General features: G+C 37.9%; 1 protein-coding gene and 1 pseudogene across 2 annotated transcripts in view; both read right to left on the bottom strand.

Moving 5' to 3' along the window:
- Window positions 1-25850, bottom strand: part of ANKRD31 (ankyrin repeat domain 31) — a gene marked incomplete at both ends in the record, with an annotated part of 151367 nt that overhangs the window by 71347 nt on the left and 54170 nt on the right. Inside the window, 2 exon segments of the mRNA XM_080804333.1 lie at window positions 2603-2750; window positions 20011-20153. Of these exon segments, the coding sequence (XP_080660459.1) occupies window positions 2603-2750; window positions 20011-20153 (291 nt within the window).
- LOC308342602 (metallothionein-2-like) lies at window positions 12060-12281 on the bottom strand (annotated as a pseudogene). The gene has a single exon. The product of its transcript is annotated as a metallothionein-2-like (transcript).

Genomic DNA, 25850 nt, shown 5'->3' with positions numbered 1-25850 from the left:
TTTATTCATCATTCCCATAATTAAAAGATCTTCAACTGAAATTTAAAAGCAAATACTCTGTTTGATATTCTTTAAGTAAACTAATTTTTTCATTTATATTAAGTAAGCTGATAATTAACTTAAGAAATATTCAAACCACCCAATGAAGCACAATACAGCCCACCTTGGTAAATTGCCTCCCTAAAGAAGAGTGGGAGCTATCTCCAAAGAAGAAAGGCTTGGGATTCCTTCCATGAATGAAATTCCCTTGGGTAAGTATAGGTCAGAAGTGGGCACTGTTGAACGTGAGATTCTAGATTTGGAGAAAGAGCTAAAATGCTGGAGAAAGCACTCTCAGCAGAGCAAAACCATGCATGCTATCATGAAATAGAGAAGTCAAGCAATTAAGCAGATTATCAAAACAAAAATGTATAAATACACATACTTTTGCTTCCAACTGAATATTTGCAATTTTTCATATAGCTTGAAATGTAAATATGAATGCAATAATCTATACAGTTTATATAAATATGAATATAATAATCCATCTCAATGTGCTTTTATAGACCTGGCCTCAAAAAGGTATAGTCTGTCCCCCTGATTTTCTGATGAGATTGGGCTAGAAGGGCAAGAAGTCTTTTGTTCTAAAGAACCATTAATTACCTCTTGGTGGCCTTTAATTATCAGTGATGTTATCTCTTTATTATACAGTAGGGTGTTTTAATCCACGTCTTAGTCCTTAGTCAACAGTATTCAAACAGTTACCTCCTTAGGGAAAATTTTATTAAAATATAGTTTAATGGAGTGCCTGGGTGGCTCAGTCAGTTGGGCACATTCCTTTAGTTCAGGTCATGATCCCAGAGCCCTGGGATCGAGCCCCATGCCAGGCTCCCTGCTCAACAGCGAGTTTGCTTCTCCCTCTCCCTCTGCTCTCCCCTCATGCTCTCTCTCAAGTAAGTAAATAAAATCTTTAAAAAACATATATAGTTTAATGAAAGTGAATGAGGCACATACACATCTCTTGAAGGTAAAGAATTTGCTTGTTGTGTTTAAAAGGACTAACACACTATTTATTCAACAAATATTTACTAATGCCTACTGCAGATAAGGCATTTTAGTACTCATCACCACACTAAATAAAGATCCTTTCCTTCATTGAGCTTAGACTCTTGAGGAAAGATTGAAAATAAAAAACAAACAAATTGTCCAATGTGTTAGAAGGTGTTAAGTGCTGTGGGAAAGGATCAATAGAATAGAGTAGGGCAAGAGGGATTAGAATGAGTGTGGCAGTTTGAAAGATATGTTCATAAAATTTTTGATACTACTCCTTTCAAAAGGTGCTTATAACAAATAGAATGTGGCAGAACTGGTTGTATATCACTTCCAAGACTAAGTTACAGAAAGCTTGAAGCCTCTCTCTTGGGTGGATTCTCTCTCTTGATCACTTCCTCTGAGCCAGGCTGTCAGCAGACCTGTGGAAAAGCTCATGTAGCAAGCAATTGAAGCCTCCAGCTAGCAAGCAGTGAGGAAATGAGGCTTGCCAAGAACCGCTCGAGTCATCTTGAAAGTGGATTTTCCTGTCCTAGCTGAACCTCAAGATGACCATCCCTCACTAAGAACTTGCCTGCAACCCATAAGAGACCCTAATCCAGAATGGTTACTCACTTTAAAGGTTTCCAGACTTCTAATCCTCAGAAACTCTGAGAGACAATAAATGTTTGTTGTTTTAAGATGTTAAACTTTGGGTAATTATTGCATAGTGATAGATAACTAATACAGTGAGGGTAGGAAGGAAGCAGGTTGCAGTATTAAATAGGATGGTCTAAGCCTCCCCGAGAAGATCACATTTGAACTAAGACTTGAAGGAGGTGGGGGAGGCCCACCTGAGGAACAGCAAGGAGGCCAGTGTTACTGAAGTCTAGTGACAGAGATAGAGAATGGTAGGAGAAGAAATTAATTAGGGTGGCCAGCTAAAACAGGGGCCTGTAGGCCACCGTAAGGATACTGACATTTCTTCTAGATTAAATGGAGAGCCGCTGCAGGGTTCTGAACAGAAGAATGTTGTGATCTTACCAAAAAATCTAACAGACACATTAAGGAGAATATAAAGAAAGTGCCATGCATGTAAATTCTTCTTATTGACAACCATAAATCGAGTTCTTTTGTAGTTCAATTTTTACCAGTGTAATGGATGACAGGGTAAAAATACAGCCATAAGAAAAGACTGTTTGGGAATAGAAATAGAAATAAACAATCCTGGCCATACTCATCAAAAAAGATACAGCCAAATACAATTTACATCATATCAGGTTATTCAGCCAAAAAACTGTCAAGGAAAAAAAGAAAAAACTTTATAGAAGTTTTCTTAACTGTTTGCAATGCACAACTAGGGAAAAAGTACATTTGATATGATCTCTCTTTGTTCTTTGTTCTTTTAGAATCCTTCCATTATGTGTACTTGCAAACAAGTCAGTGTGCTTCATTAAAGGAATGGAGCAAGGACACCACTGGTTGGATTTTCTCAAAACTAAGAAGGAAACGAAACTTTCTATAATTCTAAATTCAATTTCTGTAACTCTCTATGAATATGATAAACAGATATAACAGAGCAGTTTAATCTTACCTGATGTAAGGAGATGTTTTTGGTGTTTAGGAATGTATTTCTCAAGGAGACGCTTCATACATGAATCTTTGGCCTCATCCACAGCACATTTTCCACTGTCACTTCTAAGTAACGGATTGGCTCCATTTAGAAGAAGTAACTCTGCCACCTACGGAAAGACTGTTCATGTGAGCATGCCCAGACAATAGGTCTAAGCAACACCTGGTATTTCTTTCAGTGTGGATTTACTTACAACTTTGCTGAATAAAAAAAATTAATGTAATTGTTACTGAATCATAACTTGTTGATATACATACCCTTCTCTTACAACAAAAAAGAGAGAAAGAGGGAGAGAGGGAGAGGAAAAAAGAGGGAAAGGGGTAGACAGGGAGAGAGAGGGAGGGAGGAAGGGATTGAAGGAAGAAGGAAAGTCAGAAATGTATATATAGTTCAAGTGCTGGTGAATTGGAGCTGGCAGATATACCAAGAATTAGTATTGGGTTCTGTAGTAGTAAACATAAGTTTAACAGGTTCCAGGAGATGGTTAAGTCTTCTATCTATAACTGTGTTGCTGCTGTTCCTCCTCAGAGTATCAGGGAAAAACCAGTCAACCCTTAATCTTACTACTCCTCAAGTAACCTCCTCCATGAAGTCTCCCTGATCTCCCATCCATTGCTGCTCCAGAGAAAAATGACCGCTCCCTTCTTTCAGGTACATATTTTACTGTAATGCACAATATATATTGTATTTATCATTATATTATTTCTTATATATCTGTCTCTCCTATACGCTAAGGTTTCTGAGGGTGGGATTACATTTTTCTTCTAAAATTTGTTATTTTTGAATAGGGAGTTAATGAATATAGTTCAAATACAGAAGGCTCAGAAAAGTATACAATGAGAAATAAGTTTCCCTCCTCTACCCTTGTCCTCCAGGAACCCAATTTTTTCCTAAGCCCTTGTTATGGTTTCTCCTGAATTTTTCCACAACCTAGTCCAACAGGGGTATGTGTGTGTGTATGTGTGTGTACAAAGACATATGTATACATATGTATACTTTTTTTTGTTATGCAGGTGATCATATATTATATACATTCCCCTATAATATTTTGTCCCTGAACAAAGCTTTGAGATTGTACTATATCAATATAAAATGAACTTCATTATTTTTAGCAGCTAAGTAATAGTCTATTATTGAATGTGCTGTACTTTATTTAACCAGTACCCTCCTGACAGATGTTTAAGTTGCTTACAAGCTTCTACTACAAATACATGTCTTAATCATCTTTATATTGCTAGTGCCTATCTCAGTGTCTGGCATAGAGTAAATATTCAATAAATATTCTTTAATAAAAGAATGCATGTAATCAGGGAGGATGTGGAGAGTATGTTCCAAGTAACCCTACACTAAAAGGAGCCTAAATTTTTATGTTAATATCTGGAATGAGAAAAGGGATCTGAATTTCTGTAAATTATATATCCCCTTCAAAGTAAATATATATATGTTCCTCGTTTTATAACAAAGCATACTAGGAGAGAAAACCACAATACTGCAAAGGGACTATATAAGCCAGATCCCTTAAACATTATTCAGACTCAGCAATTCTGCTTTTCAAACTATTTTATTATGAGAATTTAATGCTAGATAGGAAAATTGAAAGTAACGGTAGATATAATTAAATCTGTAATTCATATATAAGCCAGATGAGGTATAAGAAGATAACAAATTTATGCTGGATCTTCATGCTTTATTCAGCGAAGAAAATAAAGAGTACACAGTTTTCTTTTAGGAAAAGAAGTTTTGGGAGAGAGGAAGGAAGATGGCAGAGAGTAGGGGACGCTAGTTTTGTCTAGTCCCTGGAATTCAGCTAGCTAGCTATCAAACCATTCTGAACACTGTGAACTTGACTGGAGATCTAAAAGAAGAACTGCTGTAATACTACAAATAGAAAAGTGACCACTTTCTGCATGGTAGGAGGTTCAGAGAAGTGAATCTGAGTGATATATCGGAAGATAAACTGCAGGGGGAGGGAGCCTCCATCAGCTGGATACTGAAAAGTAATAAGCAGTGGAGCACAAAATGGAAACTTTTAGAAGTCTGTTCTGGTGGGGAACGTCCCTGCCTGAAAGGTGCTCAGGCAGTGAAGCGGGGCAGAATCCTAGGTGGGACAGCATGGTCTCAGGATCCCAGAGGTCACAAGCAGACTGGGCATATCTGAGTGCAGCAGAGTTCCCAAATATCAGAGTGGGGAACCCAGCTGCAATCAGTGAGCCCAGGCATGGGCTTTCAGCTTGGGGTTGCCATAAACTGCAAACCGGCAAGGTCGGGCAACTGCTCTCTGATCAGGGACCCAGCAAGCCTCAGAACCAAGGCAAGAACTTCCTTCCTCCCCCAGGAGGAAGCACGGGTGAATGCCACAGGAGTCTACAGGGTTTGGAGACTTGAAACGGGGTCACATGCCTAGATAAAAATGCTCGGTCACAGGCTGGGTAAGCACAGAGAGTAGATGGACACCAGGAAGACAGGAGTAATGACTGCTTTTCCTTGAGGATGGGGTGCACTGAGGAGTGAGGGCAGTGAGCTTTTGGCTCCAGGGCCAGAGATTGGGAGACTGCCATTTTCATTCTCATCCTCTAAAGCAGTGCAGAAAGCCTTTAGGGGACAAAAGCCACACAGAGCAATCTGGACCAGGTTACTTAGCCTAACCCCTTGGTGCATTTCTGCCCCGGGTAGAGACACCTGAGAATCAGAGCAATAGGCCCCTCCCGGAGAAAATCAGTAAGAACATCCAGCTAAGACCAAGTTTACCCATCAATGACAACTGTAAAACTCCAGTACTAAGGGAAAAGAGTATACAGAATTCATGAGTTTTTTTCTCACGATGCTTTAGTCTTTCAATTTTAATTTTTCCCTTTCTTCCATTTCAACTAATTTCTTATTTTATCAACTCTTTTTTTAAGTCTTTAAATATTCATTTTTATAGTTACATTCTATCCTTTCATTGTATTTAATTTTATTTTTGTATGTATATGTTTTTCTTTCTTTACAATTTTGAGATCTAGTTTCTTCTAACAACCAGACCAAAGTACACCTGGGATCTAGTGTATTGCTCTGTTCTGTTCACTTGTCTGATTATATTCACTCTCTCTCTTTTTTTTCTTTTCCATTTCTGGTCTCCTCTGATTTGTTCAGTGTATATTTCTCTGGAGTCATTGTGACTATTTTAGTATTTTGTTCTCTTGTTCATCTATGCTTCTCTGGACAGAATGCCAAGATGGAAGATATAAGAACCAGAGTTCAGAATAATTATTATAAAGATACTAATGATACTATTAATAAGATGCAATAAAAAATGGAGGCTCTAACTGCTAGGATAAATGAGGCAGAAGAGAGAATGTGTGATACAGAAAACAAAATGATGGAGAATAAAGAAACCAAGAAAAAGAGAGATAAACAACTACTGGATCACAAGGGGAGAATTCGAGAGCAAAGTGATACTATGAAGCAAAACAATATTAGAATAATTGTGATCCCAGAAGGAGAAAGAGAGAGAGGGGCAGAAGGTATATAGGAGTAAATTATAGCTGAAAACTTTCCTAATTTTGGGAAGGAAACAGGCATCAAAATCCAGGAGGCACAGAGAACCACCACCGTCAAAACCAATAAAAACAAGTTAACACCCCATCATCTAATAGAAAAACTTACAAGTCTCAGAGACAAAGAGAAAACCCTGAAAGCAGCTCCAGACAAGAGGTCCTTACCCTACAATGGTAGAAACATAAGCCTAGCAGCAGACCTATCCACAGAGACCTGGCAGGCCAGAAAGGACTGTCATGATATATTCAGGGCGCTAAATGAGAAAAATATGCAGCCAAGAATACTGTATCCAGTAAGGTTATTATTTAGAATAGAAGGAAAGATAAAGAGCTTCCAGGACAAACAGAAACTAAAAGAATTTGTGATCACTAAACCAGCCCTACAAGAAATTTTAAAGGGGATCATTTAAATGAAGAGAGAATCCAAAAGTTACAGACCAGAAAGGAACAGAGACAATATACAGAAAGAATGACTTCACTTATATAATACAATGGCACTAAATTCATATCTGTCAGTAGTTACTCTGAATGTAAATGAGCTAAATGCCCCAAACAAAAGACACAGGGTATCAGATTGGATAAAAAAGCAAGACCCATTGATATGCTATCTATAAAAGACTCAAATTAGACCCAAAGACAGCTCCAGATGGAAAGTGAGAGGGCAGAAAACCATTTATCACACTAATGGACATCAAAAGAAAGCTGGGATAGGAATCCTTATAACAGACAAATTAGATTTTAAACCAAGGAAGGTAATAGGAGATGAGGATAGACACTACACAATAATTAAAAGGTCTATCCAACAAGAAGTCCTAATAATTGCAAATATTTATGCATCTAACATGGGAGCAGCCAATTATACAAACAAATTAGTAACAAAATTAAAGAAACACATTGATAATAATACAGTGATAGTAGGGGACTTTAATACCCCACTCACAGCAATGGGCACATCATATAAGCAGAAGATCAACAAGGAAAAAGGGCTTTGAATGACACGCTGGATGAGAGGGACTTCACAGATATATTCAGAACATTCCATCCCAAAGTAACAGAATACACATTCTTTTCGAGTGCAAATGGAACATTCTCCACAAGAGATCACATACTGGGTCACAAATCGAGTCTCAACCAGAACCAAAAGACTGGAATTATTCCCTGCATATTTTCAGACTACAATGCTTTGAAACTTGAACTCAATGACAAGAGGAAATTTGGAAGGAAATCAAATACATGGAGGCTAAAGAGCATCTACTAAAGAATGAATGGGTCAACCAAGAAATTAAAGAATTTTAAAAAATTAATGGAAACGCAACTTTGGGATATAGCAAAGGTGGTCCTAAGAGGGAAGTATACAGCAATACAAACCTTTCTCAGGAAACAAGAAAGGTCTCAAATATACAACCTAACCTTATACCTAAAGAAGCTGGAGAAAGAACAGCAAACAAAGTCTAAACGCATCAGGAGAAAAGAATTAATAAAGATTAGAGCAGAAATCATGAAATAGAAACCAAAAGAACAGTAGAACAGATCAACAAAACTAGGGGCTGGTTCTCTGAAAAAAATTAATAAAATTGATAAACCTCTGGCCATACTTCTTAAAAAAATGAAAGGACAGAAATAAATAAAATCACAAATGAAAGAGGAGAGATCACAAGCAACACTGAAGAAATACAAACAATTATAAGACACATATTATGAGCAACTATATGCCAACAAATTAGGCAATCTGGAAGAAATGGATACATTCCTAGAGACATATAAACTACCAAAACTGAACTAGGAAGAAATAGAAAACCTGAACAGACCCATAACCATCAAGGAAATTCAGGCAGTAATAGAAAAACTCCCAGAAAACAAGAGTCCAGGGCCAGATGACTTCCCAGGGGAATTCTACCAAACATTTAAAGAGTAATTAACACCTACTCTTCTGAAGGTATTTCAAAAAACAGAAATGGAAGGAAACAAACTCATTCTATGAAGCCAGCATTACCTTGATCCCCAAACCAAAAACCCCATCAAAAAGGAGAAATACAGACCAATATCCCTGATGAACATGGATGCAAAAATTCTCACCAAGATACTAGCCAATAGGATCCAACAGTACATTAAAAGGCTTATTCACACAACCAAGAGAGATTTACTCCTGGGCTGCAAGGGTGTTTCAACATCTGTAAATCAATCAATATGATACACTACATTAATAAAAGAAAGGACAAGAACCATTTGATCATCTCAATAGATATAGAAAAAGTATTTTACAAAGTACAGTATCCTTTTTTGATTAAAACTTTTCACAGTGTAGGAATAGAGGGAACATACCTCAGTATCATAAAAGCCATCTTTGAAAAGCCCACAGAGAATACCATTCTCAATGGAGAAAAACTGAAAGCTTTTCCCCTAAGGTAAGGTCCACGGGAGGGAAGTCCACTATCACCACTGTGGTTCAACATAGTACTAGAAGTCCCAGCCTCAGCAATCAGACAACAAAAAGAAATAAAAGGCATCTGAATTGGCAAAGAAGTCAAACTCTCACTCTTCACAGATGACATGATACTTTGTGTGGAAAACCCCAAAGACTACCCCCAAACTGCTAGAACTCATACAGGAATTCAGCAACATGGCAGGACATAAAATCAATGCAAAAAAAATCAGCTGCATTTCTATACACTAACAATGAGACAGAAAAAGAGAAATTAAGGAACTGATCCCATTTAAAATTGCACCCAAAGCCTTAAGATAACTAGGAATAAACCTAATGAAAGAGGCAACAGATCTGTACTCTCAAAACTATAGAACACTCATGAAAGAAATTGAGGAAGACACAAAGAAATGGAAAAATGTTCCATGATTATGGATTGGAAAAACAAATATTGTTCAAATGTTTATGCCCTAGAGCAATCTACAGATTCAATGCACTCCTTATCAAAATACCAATAACATTTTTCACAGAGTGGGAACAAACAATCCTAAAATTTGTATGGAACCAGAAAAGACCCTGAATAGCCAGAGAAATGTTGAAAAAGAAAAGCAAAACTGGGGCACCTGGGTGGCTCAATGGGTTAAGCCTCTGCCTTCAGCTCAGGTCATGATCTCAGGGTCCTGGGATCAAGTCCCACATTTGGCTCTCTGCTCAGCAGGGAGCCTGCTTCCCCCCAACTCTCTCTGCTTGCCCCTCTGCCTACTTGTGATCTCTGTCAAATAAATAAATAAAAGCTTTAAAAAAAGAAAAGAAAACAAAAGCTGGTGGCATCACAATTCCAGACTTCAAGCTGTGTTACAAAGCTGTAATCATCAAGACAGTATGCTACTGGCACAAAAACAGACACACAGATACATGGAACAGAATAGAGAACCTAGAAATGGACCCTCAACTCTATGATCAACTAATCTTCGATAAAGCAGGAAAGAATATCCAATGGAAAAAAGACAGTCTCTTCAATAAATGGTGTTGGGAAAATTGGACAGTCACACACAGAATGAAACCTGGCCATATTCTTACACCACACACAAAAATAGACTCAAAATGGACAAAAGACCTCAATGTGAGACAGGAATCCTTCAAAATCCAAGAGAAGAGCACAGGCAGCAACATCTTTGACGTCTGCCACAGCAAGTTCTCACTAGACATGTCTCCAAAGGCAAGGGAAACAAAGACAAAAAAATGAACTATTAGAGTTCATCAAGATAAAAAGCTTTTTCACAGCAAAGGAAACAGTTGACAAAACCAAAAGAAAACCCAGAGAATGGGAGAAGATATTTGCAAATGTCTTATCAGATAAAGGGCTAGTATGCAAGACCTATAAAGCACTTATCAAATTCAATACCCAAAGAACAAATAATTCAATCAAGAAATGGGCAGAAGACATGAACAGACATTTCTCCCAAGAAGACTTACAAATGGCCAACAGACACATGAAAAAATGCTCAACATCACTTGGCATCAGGTAAATAAAAATCAAAACCACAATGAGGGGTGCCTGGGTGGCTCAGTTGGTTGGGCAGCTGCCTTCAGCTTGGGTCATGATCCCAAGGCCCTCAGATCGAGCCCCATGTCAGGCTTCCTGCTCAGTGGAGAACCTGCTTCTCCCTCTCCCCCTGCCTGCTGTTCTGCCTACTTGTACTCTCTCCATCAAATAAATAAATAAAATCTTTAAAAAAAAAAACCATGATGAGATACCACTTCATACCTGTCAAGAAATGGCATATGTTGGTGAAGATGGGGGGAAAGGGAACCCTCTTACACTGTTGGTGGGAATGCAAGCTTGTACAGCCACTCTAGAAAACAATATGGGGGTCCCCCCAAAAAGTTGAAAATAGAGCTACCTATAACCCAGCAATTGCACTGCTAGGTATTTACCCCAAAGATACAAATGTAGTGATCCAAAGGAGCATCTGCACCCCAATGTTTATAGCAGCAATGTCCACAATAGCCAAACTAGGGAAAGAGCCCAAATTTCCATCAACAGATAAATGGATCAAGAAGAGGATAGACAGACATACAGATGCGTGTGCACATGCACACACACACACTGGAATATTACTCAGCTATCAAAAAGAATGAAATCTTGCCATTTGCAACAATGCACACATGGAACTAGAGGGTTTTATGCTAAATGAAATAAGTCGATCAGAGAGAGACAATTATCATACGATGTTACTCATATGTGAAATATAAGAAACAAAACAGATAAACATAGAGTAAGGGAGGGAAGGTAAAATAAGGTGAAAACATAGAGGGAGATAAACCATAAGAGACTCTTAGAACTCTAGGAAACAAACAGGGTTGCTGGTGGGGAGGTGGGGGGAGGGGACGGGGTAACTGCTGACCAGCCTTGAGGAGGGCATGTGATGTAATGAACACTGGGTGTTATGTACACCTGCTGAATCACTGAACTCTACCTCTGAAACTAATAATACACTATATGTGAATTAAATGTTAACTGAATTTAAATTAAAAAATGAATAAACAAAATTTAAAATAACGAAAAGAAGTTTTGTAAGGGAGTTGCCAAAAGGGCTATATTGTTTATCTCTGGAGGTTTTATGTCAAGAAATAACCCATATAGGATGAGAGTGACTCAGGATCAAGAATCATGAGAAAGAGGGAAGGGAAAAGGCAGGAGCTAGAGCCCTACTTTCCTGAAAATCTGAGTTGGTGATTCCAAGGGAGTAGATACATTATTTTAGCAGTCTCTGATTTAGGCAATGGATAATCTGCTTCACCAAATATCTACACTTCCCATTTCCCTGTGCAGTCTTAATTTTATGAATTCTGAAGCCTACTTACATATCCTCTAACTTGAAACATTCTCTTCTCACCAAAAGGCAGTAAATAAATGACTTTTTTTGAGTATTTCCCCACCTATTTTTTTTTTTAATATTTATTTGAGAGTGAGAGAGCACAACTGGGAGGGGCTGAGGGAGAAGGAGAAAGAAGCTTAAGCAGACTCTGCACGGAAACAGGGCTTGAACCCATGACCTTAAGATCATGACCTGAGCCCAAACCAAAGTTGATGCTCAACCAACTGTGCCACCCAGGCACCCCTCCCCTCTATTTTAACCTATATTTAGGTTCTATATTAGCTCTCTGTTGCTACCTAACAATTTACCCCCAAACATAGTGGTTCAAATAAATAATAAATATTTATAATCTCAGTTTCTGTGGGTCAGGAATTTGGGACCAGCCAGGTAGGTGGTTTTATATCAGGTTCTATCTCTATCTTTTTTCTTTTCTCTCTCTCTCTCTCTCTTTTTTTTTTTTTTTTTTTTTTGCCAGAAGCACCTAGATGAGATTACTATCATTCAAATATTTCACAGAAACAGGAATGTAGCAACTGAGTACAGGTAGGATAAGAAAGTAAAAAAGTCTGCAAGTATGTTTATGTTGGTCTGTTTACATCTGGAACAGGCTCTCCTCCACATGAGGCACAGCAGCTGCACTTGTCTGATGCCTCCTTGCAGATGCAGCCCTGGGCACACTTGGCACCACCCAGGGGGCAGCAGGAGCAGCAGCTCTTCTTGCAGAAGGTGCATTTGCACTCTTTGTGTCATCAGGAGACAGAGCAGATGCAGGAGCCCCTGGTGGAGCAGTTGGGGTCCATTTTGGGCTAAGGTGAGGTTGGAGGTCCAAAGCAGGCAAGGTGCAGAGATACTGGTGCAGGTTGGAAGTATGGTCAGTTTCTTATGAGGATGTAGTCAAGAGGATGGCTGGAGATACAACTGTGTAAAAGCCTGACTGGGGCTGGAGGTTCTGTTTCCTAAGATGCCTCGGTCACACAGGTGTGCGATGGAGACCTCAGTTCATTGCCGTGTAGACCTCTCCATAGAACTCCTTAAATGTCCTGATAATATGACATCTGGCTTCTCTCATATAATGAACCAAAAGAGAGAGAAGTGAAAGAACATGGAAGAACCTACAGTACTTTCAACCTAGCATCAAAAGTCATATACTATCACTTCTGACATATCCTAGTTGTTAGAAGCAAGTCACTGACACTCCAGCCCATAATCTTGGGGAAGAGAACCCGGCTCTACCTTTTGAAAAGAGTAGTATTAAAAAATCTGTGGACATATTTTAAAGCTACCACAGGTGCTTACCTAGAAGAAGCAGAGCAATTTCAGTAAGTGGCCGGCATCACAATTTCTACTTCTTTGGCTCATCAAGCAGTAGCCTCCTTAAGGAAATATACCTCTACTTCAAGTTTGCTTATGGATTTTCACCTTTAATCATATTATTGAATCAAATGCTTTCTTCCTAGGATGCCTGGGTGGCTCAGTTGGTTAAGCATGTCCCTTTGCATCAGGTCACAATCCCAGGGTCCTGGGATCAAGTCCTGCATCAGGCTCCTTGCTCAGTGGGGAGTCTGCTTTTCTCTCTCCCTCTGCCACTCCCCCTGCTTGTGCTCTCTCTGAAAATAAATAAAATCATTAAAAAAAAAACCCAACAAATTCTTTCTTCCCTTTAAAATCAGCTGACTTGGGGCGCCTGGGTGGCTCAGCGGGTTAAAGCCTCTGCCTTCGGCTCAGGTCATGATCCCAGGGTCTTGGGATCGAGCCCCATGTCGGGCTCTCTGCTCAGCAGGGAGCCTGCTTCCTCCTCTCTCTCTCTCTGCCTGCTTCTCTGCCTACTTGTGATTTCTGACTGTCAAATAAATAAATAAAATCTTAAAAAAAAAAAAAAATAAAATAAAATCAGCTGACTTATTTGTGTAAGAAAGAAGTAGGACAATAAATTTTTTTTAAAGTTTTATTTAAATTCCAGTTAGTTAACACACAGATAATGTTAGTTTCAGATGTAATATATGGAATTCTGCACTTCCATACATTACCCTATGCTCATCACAGCAAGTGCACTCCTTAATCCCTGTTACCTATTTAACCCATCACCCCACCCATGTCCCCTCTGGTAACCATCAGTTTGTTCTCTATAATGAAGAGTCTGTTTCTTGGTTTTCCCCCCTCTCCCTTTTTTTCCCCCATTGCTCATCTGTTTTGTTTGTTAAATTCCACACGTGAGTGAAATCATATCATATTTGTTGTTCTCGGACTCACTGTGCTTAGCATAATACTCAGAGAATAAAATTCTTTCAAGTACCTGAAAAGACAATATCTTGACTACACACCACTAATGAAATATGCATAAAACAGAAGGAACTACAAAAAAATTCATCAGTAGTTTTATTGTTAATAATAATAGGGTTAATGTTGATAATAATATTGCTAAGTAGTAATGAGTATATTATACAATAAAGAAATAAGTAAATTAATGTAATAAAAACAAATGTTGAGCCTGAGACAAAGAGATACAAGTATAAAATCAAAGTTCAATATAAATCCATAATATTAAGTTGAAAAGAGATATCAGTATGAACTCATAATTTTTCCTTATGTATCCTCTAACTTGAAAAATATGTACTTTGCTAAAAATGCCTAAGAGCAATGATATCTGAAGTATTTTTTAAAGATTTAATTTATTTATTTGACAGAAAGAGACAGAGCGAGAGAGGGAACACAAGCAGGGGGGAATGGGAGAGAAGCAGGCTTCCCAGTGAGCAGGGAACCTGATGCAGGGCTTGATGCAGGGCTCAATCCCAGGACCCTGGGATCATGACCCGAGCCCAAAGCAGATGCTTAATGACTGAGCTACCCAGGTGCCCCAAAGCAATGATATCTAATACCAATAAGCATATCTAACATCCAGACTTGTGGTCTCTATATAGATTATGCATTTACAGAAAATGTAAGAAGAAACAAGCTATATAACACCACAAAAATAAAATTAGCCAAATCTAGAATTTAGGAAATTCTATAAGACAAAGACCCAGATGCTAGGAGACATAAGAAAACACAAAATAGAGGAAGGACTGTTAGAGGTTAAAACACATTTAAGAGCCACAACAAAATCTGTAATGAATGGACCTTCATCAATCCTGATTCAAGAGGCACCTGGATGGCTCAGTGGGTTAAGCCTCTGCCTTCAGCTCAGGTCATGATCCCGGAGTCCTGGGATCGAGCCCCACATCGGGCTCTCTGCTCCTCAGGGAGCCTGCTTCCTCCTCTCTCTCCCTCTCTTCCTGCCTCTCTGCCTACTTGTTATCTCTGTCTGTCAAATAAATAAATAAAAATAAAATATTAAAAAAAAAAGAAGAATCCTGATTCAAACAAAAACTTGCTATAAAAACACATTTTTTAGGGGTGCCTGGGTGGCTCAGTGGGTTAAGCCTCTGCCTTCAGCTCAGGTCATGATCTCAGGGTCCTGGGATCAAGCCCTGCATCGGGCTCTCTGCTCAGCAGGGAGCCTGCTTCCCTTCCTCTCTCTCTGCCTGCTGCTCTGCCTACTTGTGATTTCTGTCAAATAAATAAATAAAATCTTTAAAAAAAAACACATTTTTAAAATAACTTGGGAAATGTGAATATGGACAGGGTATTAAATGGTATTAAGAAACTGTTAATATTTATTAAGTGAGATGATACTTTAGGAATAAAAAGAAGCCCTTATCTGTAAGAGATGAAGGCTCAAATATTTATGAGTAAAATGGTTTGATATCCAGGATTTCTTTAAAATTCCCAGTAACAACAAAACACAGTTGTGTCTCAGCCTGTTGGGAGTTGGCTCTTTATAGTATAATAGAATATATAATCAAACTTCGTAATAGAGTTCACACTAGATACACATGGAATGTGTACATGAGGGATATATGAACGTGTATGTGAGGGATATTTTTTCAATATATGTGAACCCTAGTAACACTGTTAACCAACTTCCAATTCAACATCTCCTATACTCATATACCACAGGACATTTCATCAAATAACAGCTTCGTTAAAATCATGATAGCTTACATCAACTTGTCATGCCATTTCCTTCATCTATTAACAAAATAAACCTAACACAAGAGAAGTCAAGGTTAGTCTGACATGACTTGTTCTTAGTAATGCTTACAGATTCTCAGGTATCACTACATTCTTCTTTTTTTTCCATTTTTTATTATGTTATGTTAGTCACCATACAGTACATCATTAGCGTTTGATGTAGTGTTCCATAATTCATTGTTCGTGTATAACACCCAAGTGCTCCATGCAATCCTTGCCCTCCTTAATACTCATCACCAGGCTCACCCATTCCCCCCTCTAAAACCCTCAATTTGTTTTCTGGAGTCCACAGTCTCTCATGGTTCCTCTTCCTCTCTGATTCCCCCCCTTCATTTTCCCCTTCCTTCTCCTAATGTCCTCCATGCTATTTCTCCTATTCCACAAGTAAGTGAAACCATATGATAATTGACTTTCTCTGTTTGACATTTCATTTAGCATTATCTCTTACAGTCCCATCTATGTTGATGCAAAAGTTGGGTATTCATCCTTTCTGATGGCTAAGTAATATTCCATTGTGTATATGACCACATCTTCTTTATCCATTTGTCTGTTGAAGGACATCTTGGCTCTTTCCATGGTTTGGAAATTGCTGCTATGAACATTGGGATGGATGTGACCCTTCTTTTCACTACATTTGTATCTTTGGGGTAAATACCCAGTACTGCATAGGGCAGTTCTATTTTTAATTTTTGAGGAACCTCCACACTGTTCCAAAGTGGCTGCACCAACTTACATTCCCACAAACAGTGTAAGAGGATTCCCCTTTCTCCACAACTTTCCCAACATTTGTTGTTTCTTGCCTTGTCGATTTTTGCCATTCTAACTGGTGTAAGGTGGTATCTCAAAGTGGTTTTGATTTCCCTGATGACTAATGATGACGAACATTATTTCATGTGTCTGTTAGCCATCTACATGTCTTCTTTGGCTAAGTGTCTGTTCATATCTTCTGCCCATTTTTTGACTTGGTTATTTGTTTTTTGGGCATTGAGTTTGAGAAGTTCTTCACAGATCTTGAATATCAGCCCTTTGTCTGTCGTGTCACTTGCAAATATCTTCTCCCATTCCGTGGGTTGTCTCTGTTTTGTTGACCACTTCCTTTGCTGTGCAGAAGCTTTTTACCTGAAGTCCCAGAAGTTCATTTTCACTTTTGTTTCCCTTGCCTTTGGAGACATGTCTTGAAAGAAGTGGCTGTAGCCGATGTCAAAGAGGTTACTGCCTATGTTCTCCTCTAGGACTTTGATGGATTCCTGTCTCACACTGAGGGCTTTCACCCATAGAGAGTTTCTCTTTGTGTACGGTGTAAGCAAATGGTTGAGTTTCATTCTTCCGTATATAGATGTCCAATTTTCCCAGCACCATTTATTGCAGAGACTGTCTTTTTTCCATTGGATATTTTTTCCTGCTTTGTCGAAGATTAGTTGACCATAGAGTTGAGGGTCCATATCTGGGCTCTCTATTCTATTCCATTGACCTATGTGTCTGGTTTTGTGCCAATACCATGCTGTCTTGGTGATCACAGCTTTGTAATATAGCTTGAAATCAGGCAATGTGATGCCCCCAGTTTTGTTTTTCTTTTTCAATATTTCCTTGGCAATTTGGGGTCAGATAACTATATTTTTGTCTAAATGTCTCCCTTATGTCTAATAATTTATTCTTGATTTTTCTAAGGAATCAGAATGAGCCAATCATCTATAATTCTCAAATTTCATTTTTTCAATTTAAAAAATGTATTTAACAGTTTTAGTGAGATATAATTCACACATTTAAAAAATATAATTCAATATTCTTTATATTAAGAGAGTTTTAACTATAACCACAATCTAATTTTGGAACATTGTTTTTAAGGTTTTATTTATTTATTTGACAGAGCACAAGCAGGGGGAGCGTCAGGCAGAGCAAGAAGTAGGCTTCCTGGGAGGCTGATGCAAGACTTGATCCCAGGACCCTGGGATCATAACTGAGCTGAAGGCAGACACCCAACTGACTAAGCCACTCAGGCGTCCCCAATTTCAAAACTACTTTAATATCCCCCAAAAGAAACCCTTTAACCATGACCTGTTATTATTCTCCATTCTCTACTCTCTACCTTTCATTCTTAATCTTCTTTCTGTCTCTAAAGATTTGGACTTCTGCAAATATTGATGGATTTTTAATTCTTAAAAAATAGGGTATTATGTTTTAGTATGTCCCATCTCTTAGTATGAAAGTCAATTCCTGTAGGACGATATATATTCAAGTTTCTTCAACTCTGGAATATTTAAGCTCACACTCTCTAGGTGCTGAGTCCAGCATCAGGTTCCCAGGGCTTCCCTGTTTGACAACTTAGTCCTGTGACAAGGAAGTCATGGGACAATACAATACTCAGAGCCTATACCATTTTTCTGATCATCTTTGCATCACATAAGAGATTCCCCCAAGGTTAGCCTAGATCCTCATGTGATGCTCTCGTCATCCCTACTCCATCCTCCAAAACAATGTTCTGCCTTACTTTGATTCTTAAGGCTTTGGTTCTTAAGTCAGTCCAGAACTGACCTGGCATTTTGGGAATCTCTCTTGGACTGCATTAAATAACTTTCTGGCTCCTTCCCAACCCCCAGCTAAACAAAAAGGGAAGGGAATGAAGAAAACAGTGATTTCATCCCATCCCACTGGGTTTTAGCTTTTAATTCTTATGACCATTCTCTAGGCTTCCACTTCTGTCTTGTCGTTCTCTTTTCTCCTGCCATCAGTCTGGACATGCCACAGTGCCAAAAGTACATGAGTCCCAAGAACACATAGTTTGTCAAGTGGAAGCGAGATAAGTAGTGTGGAAAAGAGATTCTGGGTCAGAGGCATGTGTCTTTGGTCCCTTTTACTTCACTGATGGAGTAGGAGAAGGCTACATAGCTGCAAAGGCCAGAAAAGGGGATAGTTGGTTCTAACCCATGAGGCAGAAATTGACTAAAGCCAAGTTACCAGATGGGACAAAAGAACAACTGAGAATGAAAAGAAGAAAAATTAAAGTGCTCAGAGCTTACCTTGTCCAAAGGGCAAAAAGACTCTTGACCAGGATAGGTCAGCCCTGACAAACTGAACAGCAGATGGGCCATGAGGAGAAGGAAGAATCCTTGGCATGAGGTTTCTCTAATGGAGGCCAGCTTTGAAGATGGGATAAAGGACAGAGAAGGCTCACACTATCACTTCTCCAAGCCTGCATTCTTCTGGCCATTAAATTTGGTCCCAAGCAGAATTATCTCCTCCCAGCCCTCTCTACAATGTGCGGGGGTGAACACCTACAAGCAAGTGATATATTATCAAAAAAGGCAAAACAGCCTAAACTTTCCTGAAGTACTATTTCACATTAGGAAGGGATATGCTCTATCTGTCTATGCCTATGGCTCCCTGCAGCCATCTCCAGCTCTACCTGTCAGGCATTTCTTCTGGAAGTACATAGAACATAACTTGCTGAGCCCAGCTAATTAGCTCCTTTTCCTACTCTAGGAGTCTGAACCCAGAGGAAACTTAAAATACCCAAAATAAATAACAGGATGTTTTTATCAAGTGCCTCAGTCCTGTAGTGTAGTGCCTAGACCAGAAAAATGTCTAGGAGGCTCAGAGCCTGTATGTGTATTTGCTGGGATCAATCATCTGAAATAAACTGTATGTGCTAGGATCAATCATCTTAACTGCAGCTATTATTAACCAATTTGTATGGAACTATAGTATTTTGATATTTTAACCACTGGTACATCTATGCTAGTATATACTGGTGGATCATTAAACCCAAGAGATTCAGGTTTTATGTGGTCTCTGAAAGTGACAATTAGTGCCCATAAAGCTGGATGCCTCCTATCAGGACTGGACATCACTGTGTAATACTCTACAAGTAGGAAACTTCATGATAAAACCTTTAAAGCACCTCATCGAAGAGTCTTAAAGAAGTTTAATTTAAAAAAGATTACGTATAACCAAAACATGATCTGTACTTATTTTTTTTCCCTCAGAGTTGACATTTTATTTTATTTTATTTTAATTTTATTTTAATAAACATATAATGTATTTTTATCCCCAGGGGTACAGGTCTGTGAATCGCTAGGTTTACACATTCCACAGCACTCATCATAGCACATACCCTCCCCAATGTCCATATCCCCACCACCCTCTCCCATCCCCCCTCCCCCCAGCAACCCTCAGTCTGTTTTTTGAGATTGAGTCTTTTATGGTTTGTCTCCCTCCCGATCCCATCTTCTATGATCTGTACTTATTAAAAGTAACATGTAAAATGGCATCTACCATATTAGGAACAACAAATCATCACAACAAATCATCACATACTATATCACATGTACTATTTTATTACATATTCCGAGTATCCACTAGCAGAATGAACTAAAACTGAATTCCTAAAACTGAGGTTCCAGAGATTTTTAATACTTGCAGAATATAGTATTTGCTTTGCAAACAAAAGCATCACAGTACCTTATAATGTCCATTTATGACAGCATCATGTAGGGGAGTGATCTGGTACATTCCTTTGATATTTACATCTGCTCCACCTTTTAATAGTTCACTTACTGTCTGATAAAATCCTCCCACACTAGCTTCATGAAGTGCTGTCCAACCTATTATACAAAAAGGAAATGGAATTTGTTTATGTTTGCTACCTTAATGTTTGGTGCTTGCCATTTAAATAAAAACTCTATGTTGTTCCTTTAAAAGTATTTTGATTATATGAGAGAAGATAATCTTACCATGAAAATAACTTGTATTATCAGATGAATTCAATAAATCTGAGGAACAAATCAAATTCATAGCCCCAAATTAATTGTGAAGAAATACGTAAATAAGTAAATTGTGAAACTCAATTGTGAAAAACTCAATTGTGAAAAAATATAAAAAGAAGTAAAAATTTTTTTAAAGAAGTAAAATATTTGAAACTATTCCTGCCCTCCTCAAATAAAAAGGCTGTAAAGGAGTAATTATTAGCTCACAGAGAATGCTAGCTGCAGGCTACTTTTCTGCAGAAAAGAAGGGGGGAAAACTATTTATAGCTCAAGGTACTTCCATTAAAGTAACCTAGCTGGCAGGAATGCACAGAAGTCACTTCAAAAACATACATTTCTTTTCTCATTTGTTTTTTCTTTTTTAAGATTTTATTTATTTATTTGACAGAAAGGGAGACAACAGGAGAGGGAACACAAGCAGGGGGAGTGGGAGCTCCTAATTCCTGCTCCTACTGAGCAGGAAGCCCAATGTGGGGCTTGAGCACAGGACCCCAGGATTATGACCTGAGCCAAAGGCAGCCACTTAACCGAATGAACCACCCAGGCATCCCTCTTTTCTCCTTATTTGTAAAAAGCTATTTATAGTAATTCTTTTTTTTTTAAGATTTTATATATATTTATTTTTTTGAGAGAGTGTTGGGAGAGGCAGAGTGAGAAGACAGGGACAAGCAGACACCACGCTGAGCACAGAGCCAGATGTGGGGATTGATCTCAGGACCCTGAGATCATGACCTGAGCTGAAACCAAGAAATGGATGCTTGGAAGAAGAAGAAATGGATGGACTGAGCCACCCAGGCATTCCTATTTACAGCAATTCTAATGCCAATTATTTTAAGAAAACCAGTCACACAGAAAAGTATCCTTTATCCTTGTTAGCAAGAGACAAAGGTGTAAGTTATATTTATTAAATTCCAATAAATCATAGGATTGATGAAAGAAAACCTAAATGCTGCATGTTAAAAGTATATTTCACTAACTCTTTCTGGAACCTTCTCCATAAACCGGGGTTCTTTAACTCAGTACTAACATTTTGGGGTGGATAATTCTTTGTGGTTCTGAGCATTTTATTAGATGCCAATAACACCCCATCCCCCATTCCAGTTGTAACAACTAAAAATGATTCCAGTAACTGCCAAATGTCCCCTGAAGGGCAGTATCACTCCAGTTAAGACCCATTGTCATAAAATGTTATGGAAGCTGTTTCTCCTATATTATTAGTTAGAAAGCTTTGAGGAAGAAATGAAGAGTATAAAAAAATGGTAAATATATAATTAATACAAGTTTTGTTTTCCCTATAAATTTCCTTAAAATGCATGTGACTATTTAAATTGAATATTAAACACTATATTTTGGTGTTATTAATGTATACAGATATTATACATATACACACACACAAAAGGGAGACGTGTTCAATGTTTTTACGTTTTATAGAAATATTAACATACTAACTCTAGAAAGACTGAAACATCAAAGACATATATTGCAATCACCAGAGTAACTACTTCAAAATAATGCAAGGACAAAGGGGGGGGAAATGTGCACAAGAAACAATTAGTAAAATTGTAGTCCTCAGTCCAATCTTTTATATGAAATGAAAATTGATTAATCATCCCAATTAAAAGGCAGAGATTGTCAGAATGGATAAAGAAGCTGTCTTTAAGAAATATGCTATCTATAAGAAATAAATTTTATTTATTTATTAAAGATTTTATTTATTTTTTTGAGAAAGAGTAAGAGAGAGAAAGCACAAGAGAGGGAAGGGTCAGAGGGAGAAGCAGACTCCCCACTAAGCAGGGAGCCTGATGTGGGACTCCATCCCTGGACTCTGGGATCATGACCTGAACCAAAGGCCTAAGCCACTGAGCCACCCAGGCACCCAAGAAACAAATTTTAAATAAAAAGACATAGATGGGACACCTGGGTGACTCAGTGGGTTAAGCCTCTGCATTCGGCTCGGGTCCTGATCTCAGTGTCCTGGGATTGAGCCCCAAATTGGGCTCTCTGCTTAGCAGGGAGCCTGCTTCCCCCTCTCTCTCGGTGCCTGCCTCTCTGCCTACTTGTGATCTCTGTCTGTCAAATAAATAAATAAAATCTTAAAAAAAAAAAAAAGACATAGATGGGGTGCCTGAGTGGCTCAGTGGCTTAGGCCTCTGCCTTCGGCTCATGTCATCATCTCAGGGTCCTGGGGTCAAGCCCTGCATCAGGCTCTCTGCTCAACGGGAAGCCTGCTTTCCACCCCTCCCCATTCCCCCCCACCACCGCCTGCCTGTCTGCCTACTTGTGATCTCTGTCAGGTAAATAAATAAATAAATATATTTTTTTAAAAAGACATAGGTTGAAAATAAAAGGATGGAAAAAGACATAGCAAACCGATGAGAAACATAAGAAGGCTAGGATGCCTATATTGATATCATATATAGTAGCTTCAAGGCAAAGTATATTACCAGAGATAAAGAGAGGTATTTTATAATAATTAAAAGGTCAATTATCAGAAGACATGACAGTTACAACTGTGTATGTACCTAATAACAAAATTTCAAAATATAAGCAAAAATGGACAGAATTAAAGGGAGAAACCAACAATCCACAATCACAGTTGTTAATATTTCTACACTCTTCTCATAAAATGATAGCTCAACTAGACAAGAAAATCCATAAATACAGACATGATCTGAATATTACCAACCATCTTCATCTAAATGACATTTATAGAACATTAGATACAACTGAAGAATAAACATTCAAGTATACAAGGGATATTAAGCAAGAAAGACCACATACTAGGCAACAGGCCATTCTCAATAAATGTAAAAGGATCAAATTCACAGAAAGTATATTCCTTTAACCAAAGGAATGAAGTTAGAAATCAATACCAGAAACATACCTGGACAATCCTCAAATATTTAAAAATTTAACAACTTCTAATATAATCTTGGGGTCAAACAAATAATCATACAAAAATTAAAAGTACTTCAAAGTGAGTGATAATGAAAATACAACATATTAAAATCTGTTGGATGCAGCAAAAGCAGTATTTGGAGGGAAATTTAAAGCTTTAAATGACTATAGCAGGGAAAAATGTACAAAAATCTGTGGCCTCATTTTTAACCTTAAGAAGCTAGATAAAGAAAAAAATTAACCCAAAATAAGCAGAGGTCAAAAGAAGCAGAAATTAATAGCATTTAATACAGATAAGAGAGAAAAATTTAAAGCCAGATGTTAGTTCTTTGAAAAAAAAAAAAAAAGCAATAAAATTGATAATCTTCTAGCTTAAACTACTTTAGGAAGGAAAGAAAAAAAAAGAAGAGAAAGGAAAGAAGGAAGAGAGGAAATGAACAATATCAGCAAAGATAAATATCCCTAAAGATCTACAGGTATTAAAACAATAATAGGGAAATATTATAAATAACTTTATGACAATAAATTCTATAACTTAGATAAAAAGGACAAATTCCTTAAGAAAGTACAGCTTAACTAACTGAGCCACTCAGGTGACCCTAGAAAAGTATAGCTTACCAAAACTGACACAAGATGAAACAAAAAAAATTACAGAGAAAGAATTATAGGCTCTCATGGTTTCACTCTAAGTTCTGTCAAACATTTAAGAAAAAACTTCCAATTATAAGCAAACTCTTCCAGAAACTAGAATACTTCTTAACTCATTTTATGAAGTCTACATAATGTTAATACCAATATCAAAATCATTACGACAAAATTATGAATCAATATTACCTACGAATATAGGTTTCAAAAATATCCTTAACAAAATATTAGCAAATCCTGATCCCAAACCAGACAAAAGCATTACAACAACAAAAAATTACAGACTAGTATGACTCATGATCTTACACACAAAAATCCTTAACAAAATAGTAGCATAATGTATCTAACAACATATAAGAGGATGATTTATTATGACCCAGGATCCATTCCTGATAAAAAATACTCAAGAAATTAGGAATGGATTCCTCAATATGATAAAGAGCAGCTATAAAACCTACAGCTAACCTCATGTGAAATACTGAAGAGGCAAAACTACCAGAAATAGTGAAAAATATCAAGAGAAATATCAGAACAATAGTGGCTTCTAGAGAGTGGGGATGGGGAATGACTGGGAAGAGGCCTGAGGGAAATTTGTGGAATGTTGGTAATATTCTATCTTGATAGAGGTTTGGGTTACAGGTGAATATATTTGTCAAAATTCATCAAACAGCACATTTAAGATCTGTATTTTACAGTATGAAAATTTTACTTTTCAAAAAGAAAAAAAAACTATTGAACTCTAGCTAGTTAAGAGATATTAATGTTGAGGTGTTCTGTGGTAAAATGCACTAACTTTCTTTGAAATGCATCAACATAAAGATGGACTGATAGAGAGAGATTTAAAGATGGATAGGAATGAAATAAGAAATATTTATTAGTCTCTGCCCCCTGATTCCTGGCACAGAGCTCCTAAACTCTAATAAACAGGGTTGCTAGGACAGACTTCTGTTCTAGTATTTGGTCTCTCACCCAAGTTCCTCATACAGAACCCCCAAGACCTTTGCAATTTCGTAAGTGATAAAAGTATAGGACACAGAGGTCCTAAATTCCTTGCTATTCCCTGGGTTATAGAAGTATCTTTTGTCTTAATGAGGCAACTTTTGTAGGGCTCCTGGATGGGGGCTGGTCATAAGAAAGACCAAGTCATGATCAGAAACTTGTAAGTTTCAGCTCCACATCCCCTTCTCCCCTGCCCTGCCTTCATGATGAAGCCTCCATAAAAATCCCCAAACTCTGGGGTTCAGAGAACTTTTCCAGGTTGGTCAACACATCTACATGCTGGGAAGGTAACATATTCTAATTCCAAAGGGATAGAAGCTCCTGTGCTCAGGACCCTCCCAGGCCTGATTCTGTATCTTCATCTGGGCATTCATCTGTATCCTTTGTCATATCCTTTATTATATAATAAACTTACATGGTAAACGTGTTTTCCTGAGTTCTGTTAACTATTTTAAGAAAAGATCAAATCTGAGGAAAGGATCATGGGAACCTCCAGTTTGTAGCCAAGTTGAACAAAAATTGTGGGTAACCCAGGGACCTACTACTTGTGACTGGCATCTGAAGTGGGGGTGGCTGACTGATCCCTTAACCTGTGCGTTCTGTACTAATTTGGGTTAGTGTCAGAAATGAACTAAATTGCAGGACACCCAGGTGGTGTTGGAGAATTGCTTGATGTGTCAAAAATCCCATACATCTCGTATCAGAAGTGTTATGAATGTAAATAGAGGAGAAATACATGAGTATTTTTCCTTGATAGTAAGTACACAATAAAAATAAGTACATAGAATCTAGGTACGAAGTTTCTGGAAGCTTAATGTGGAATTCTTTTAACTTTTCAGTATGTTTGAAATTTTCCATAATGTTACAAGAAATTTCAAATGAATTTAACTTCACATGTGAATTTTTGAAACATAACCACTTAAGGACTACCTATTTTATTTTTTTATTCATTTGAGAGAGAGAAAGAGAGAGCACGCGCAGCGCGCACACACA

The sequence above is a fragment of the Martes martes genome, assembly GCF_963455335.1.
Source record: "Martes martes genome assembly, chromosome: 5".
Lineage (NCBI taxonomy): Eukaryota > Metazoa > Chordata > Mammalia > Carnivora > Mustelidae > Martes > Martes martes.
Note: the sequence above shows the minus strand (reverse complement) of the source record. Positions and strands in the feature narration are given on the sequence as shown.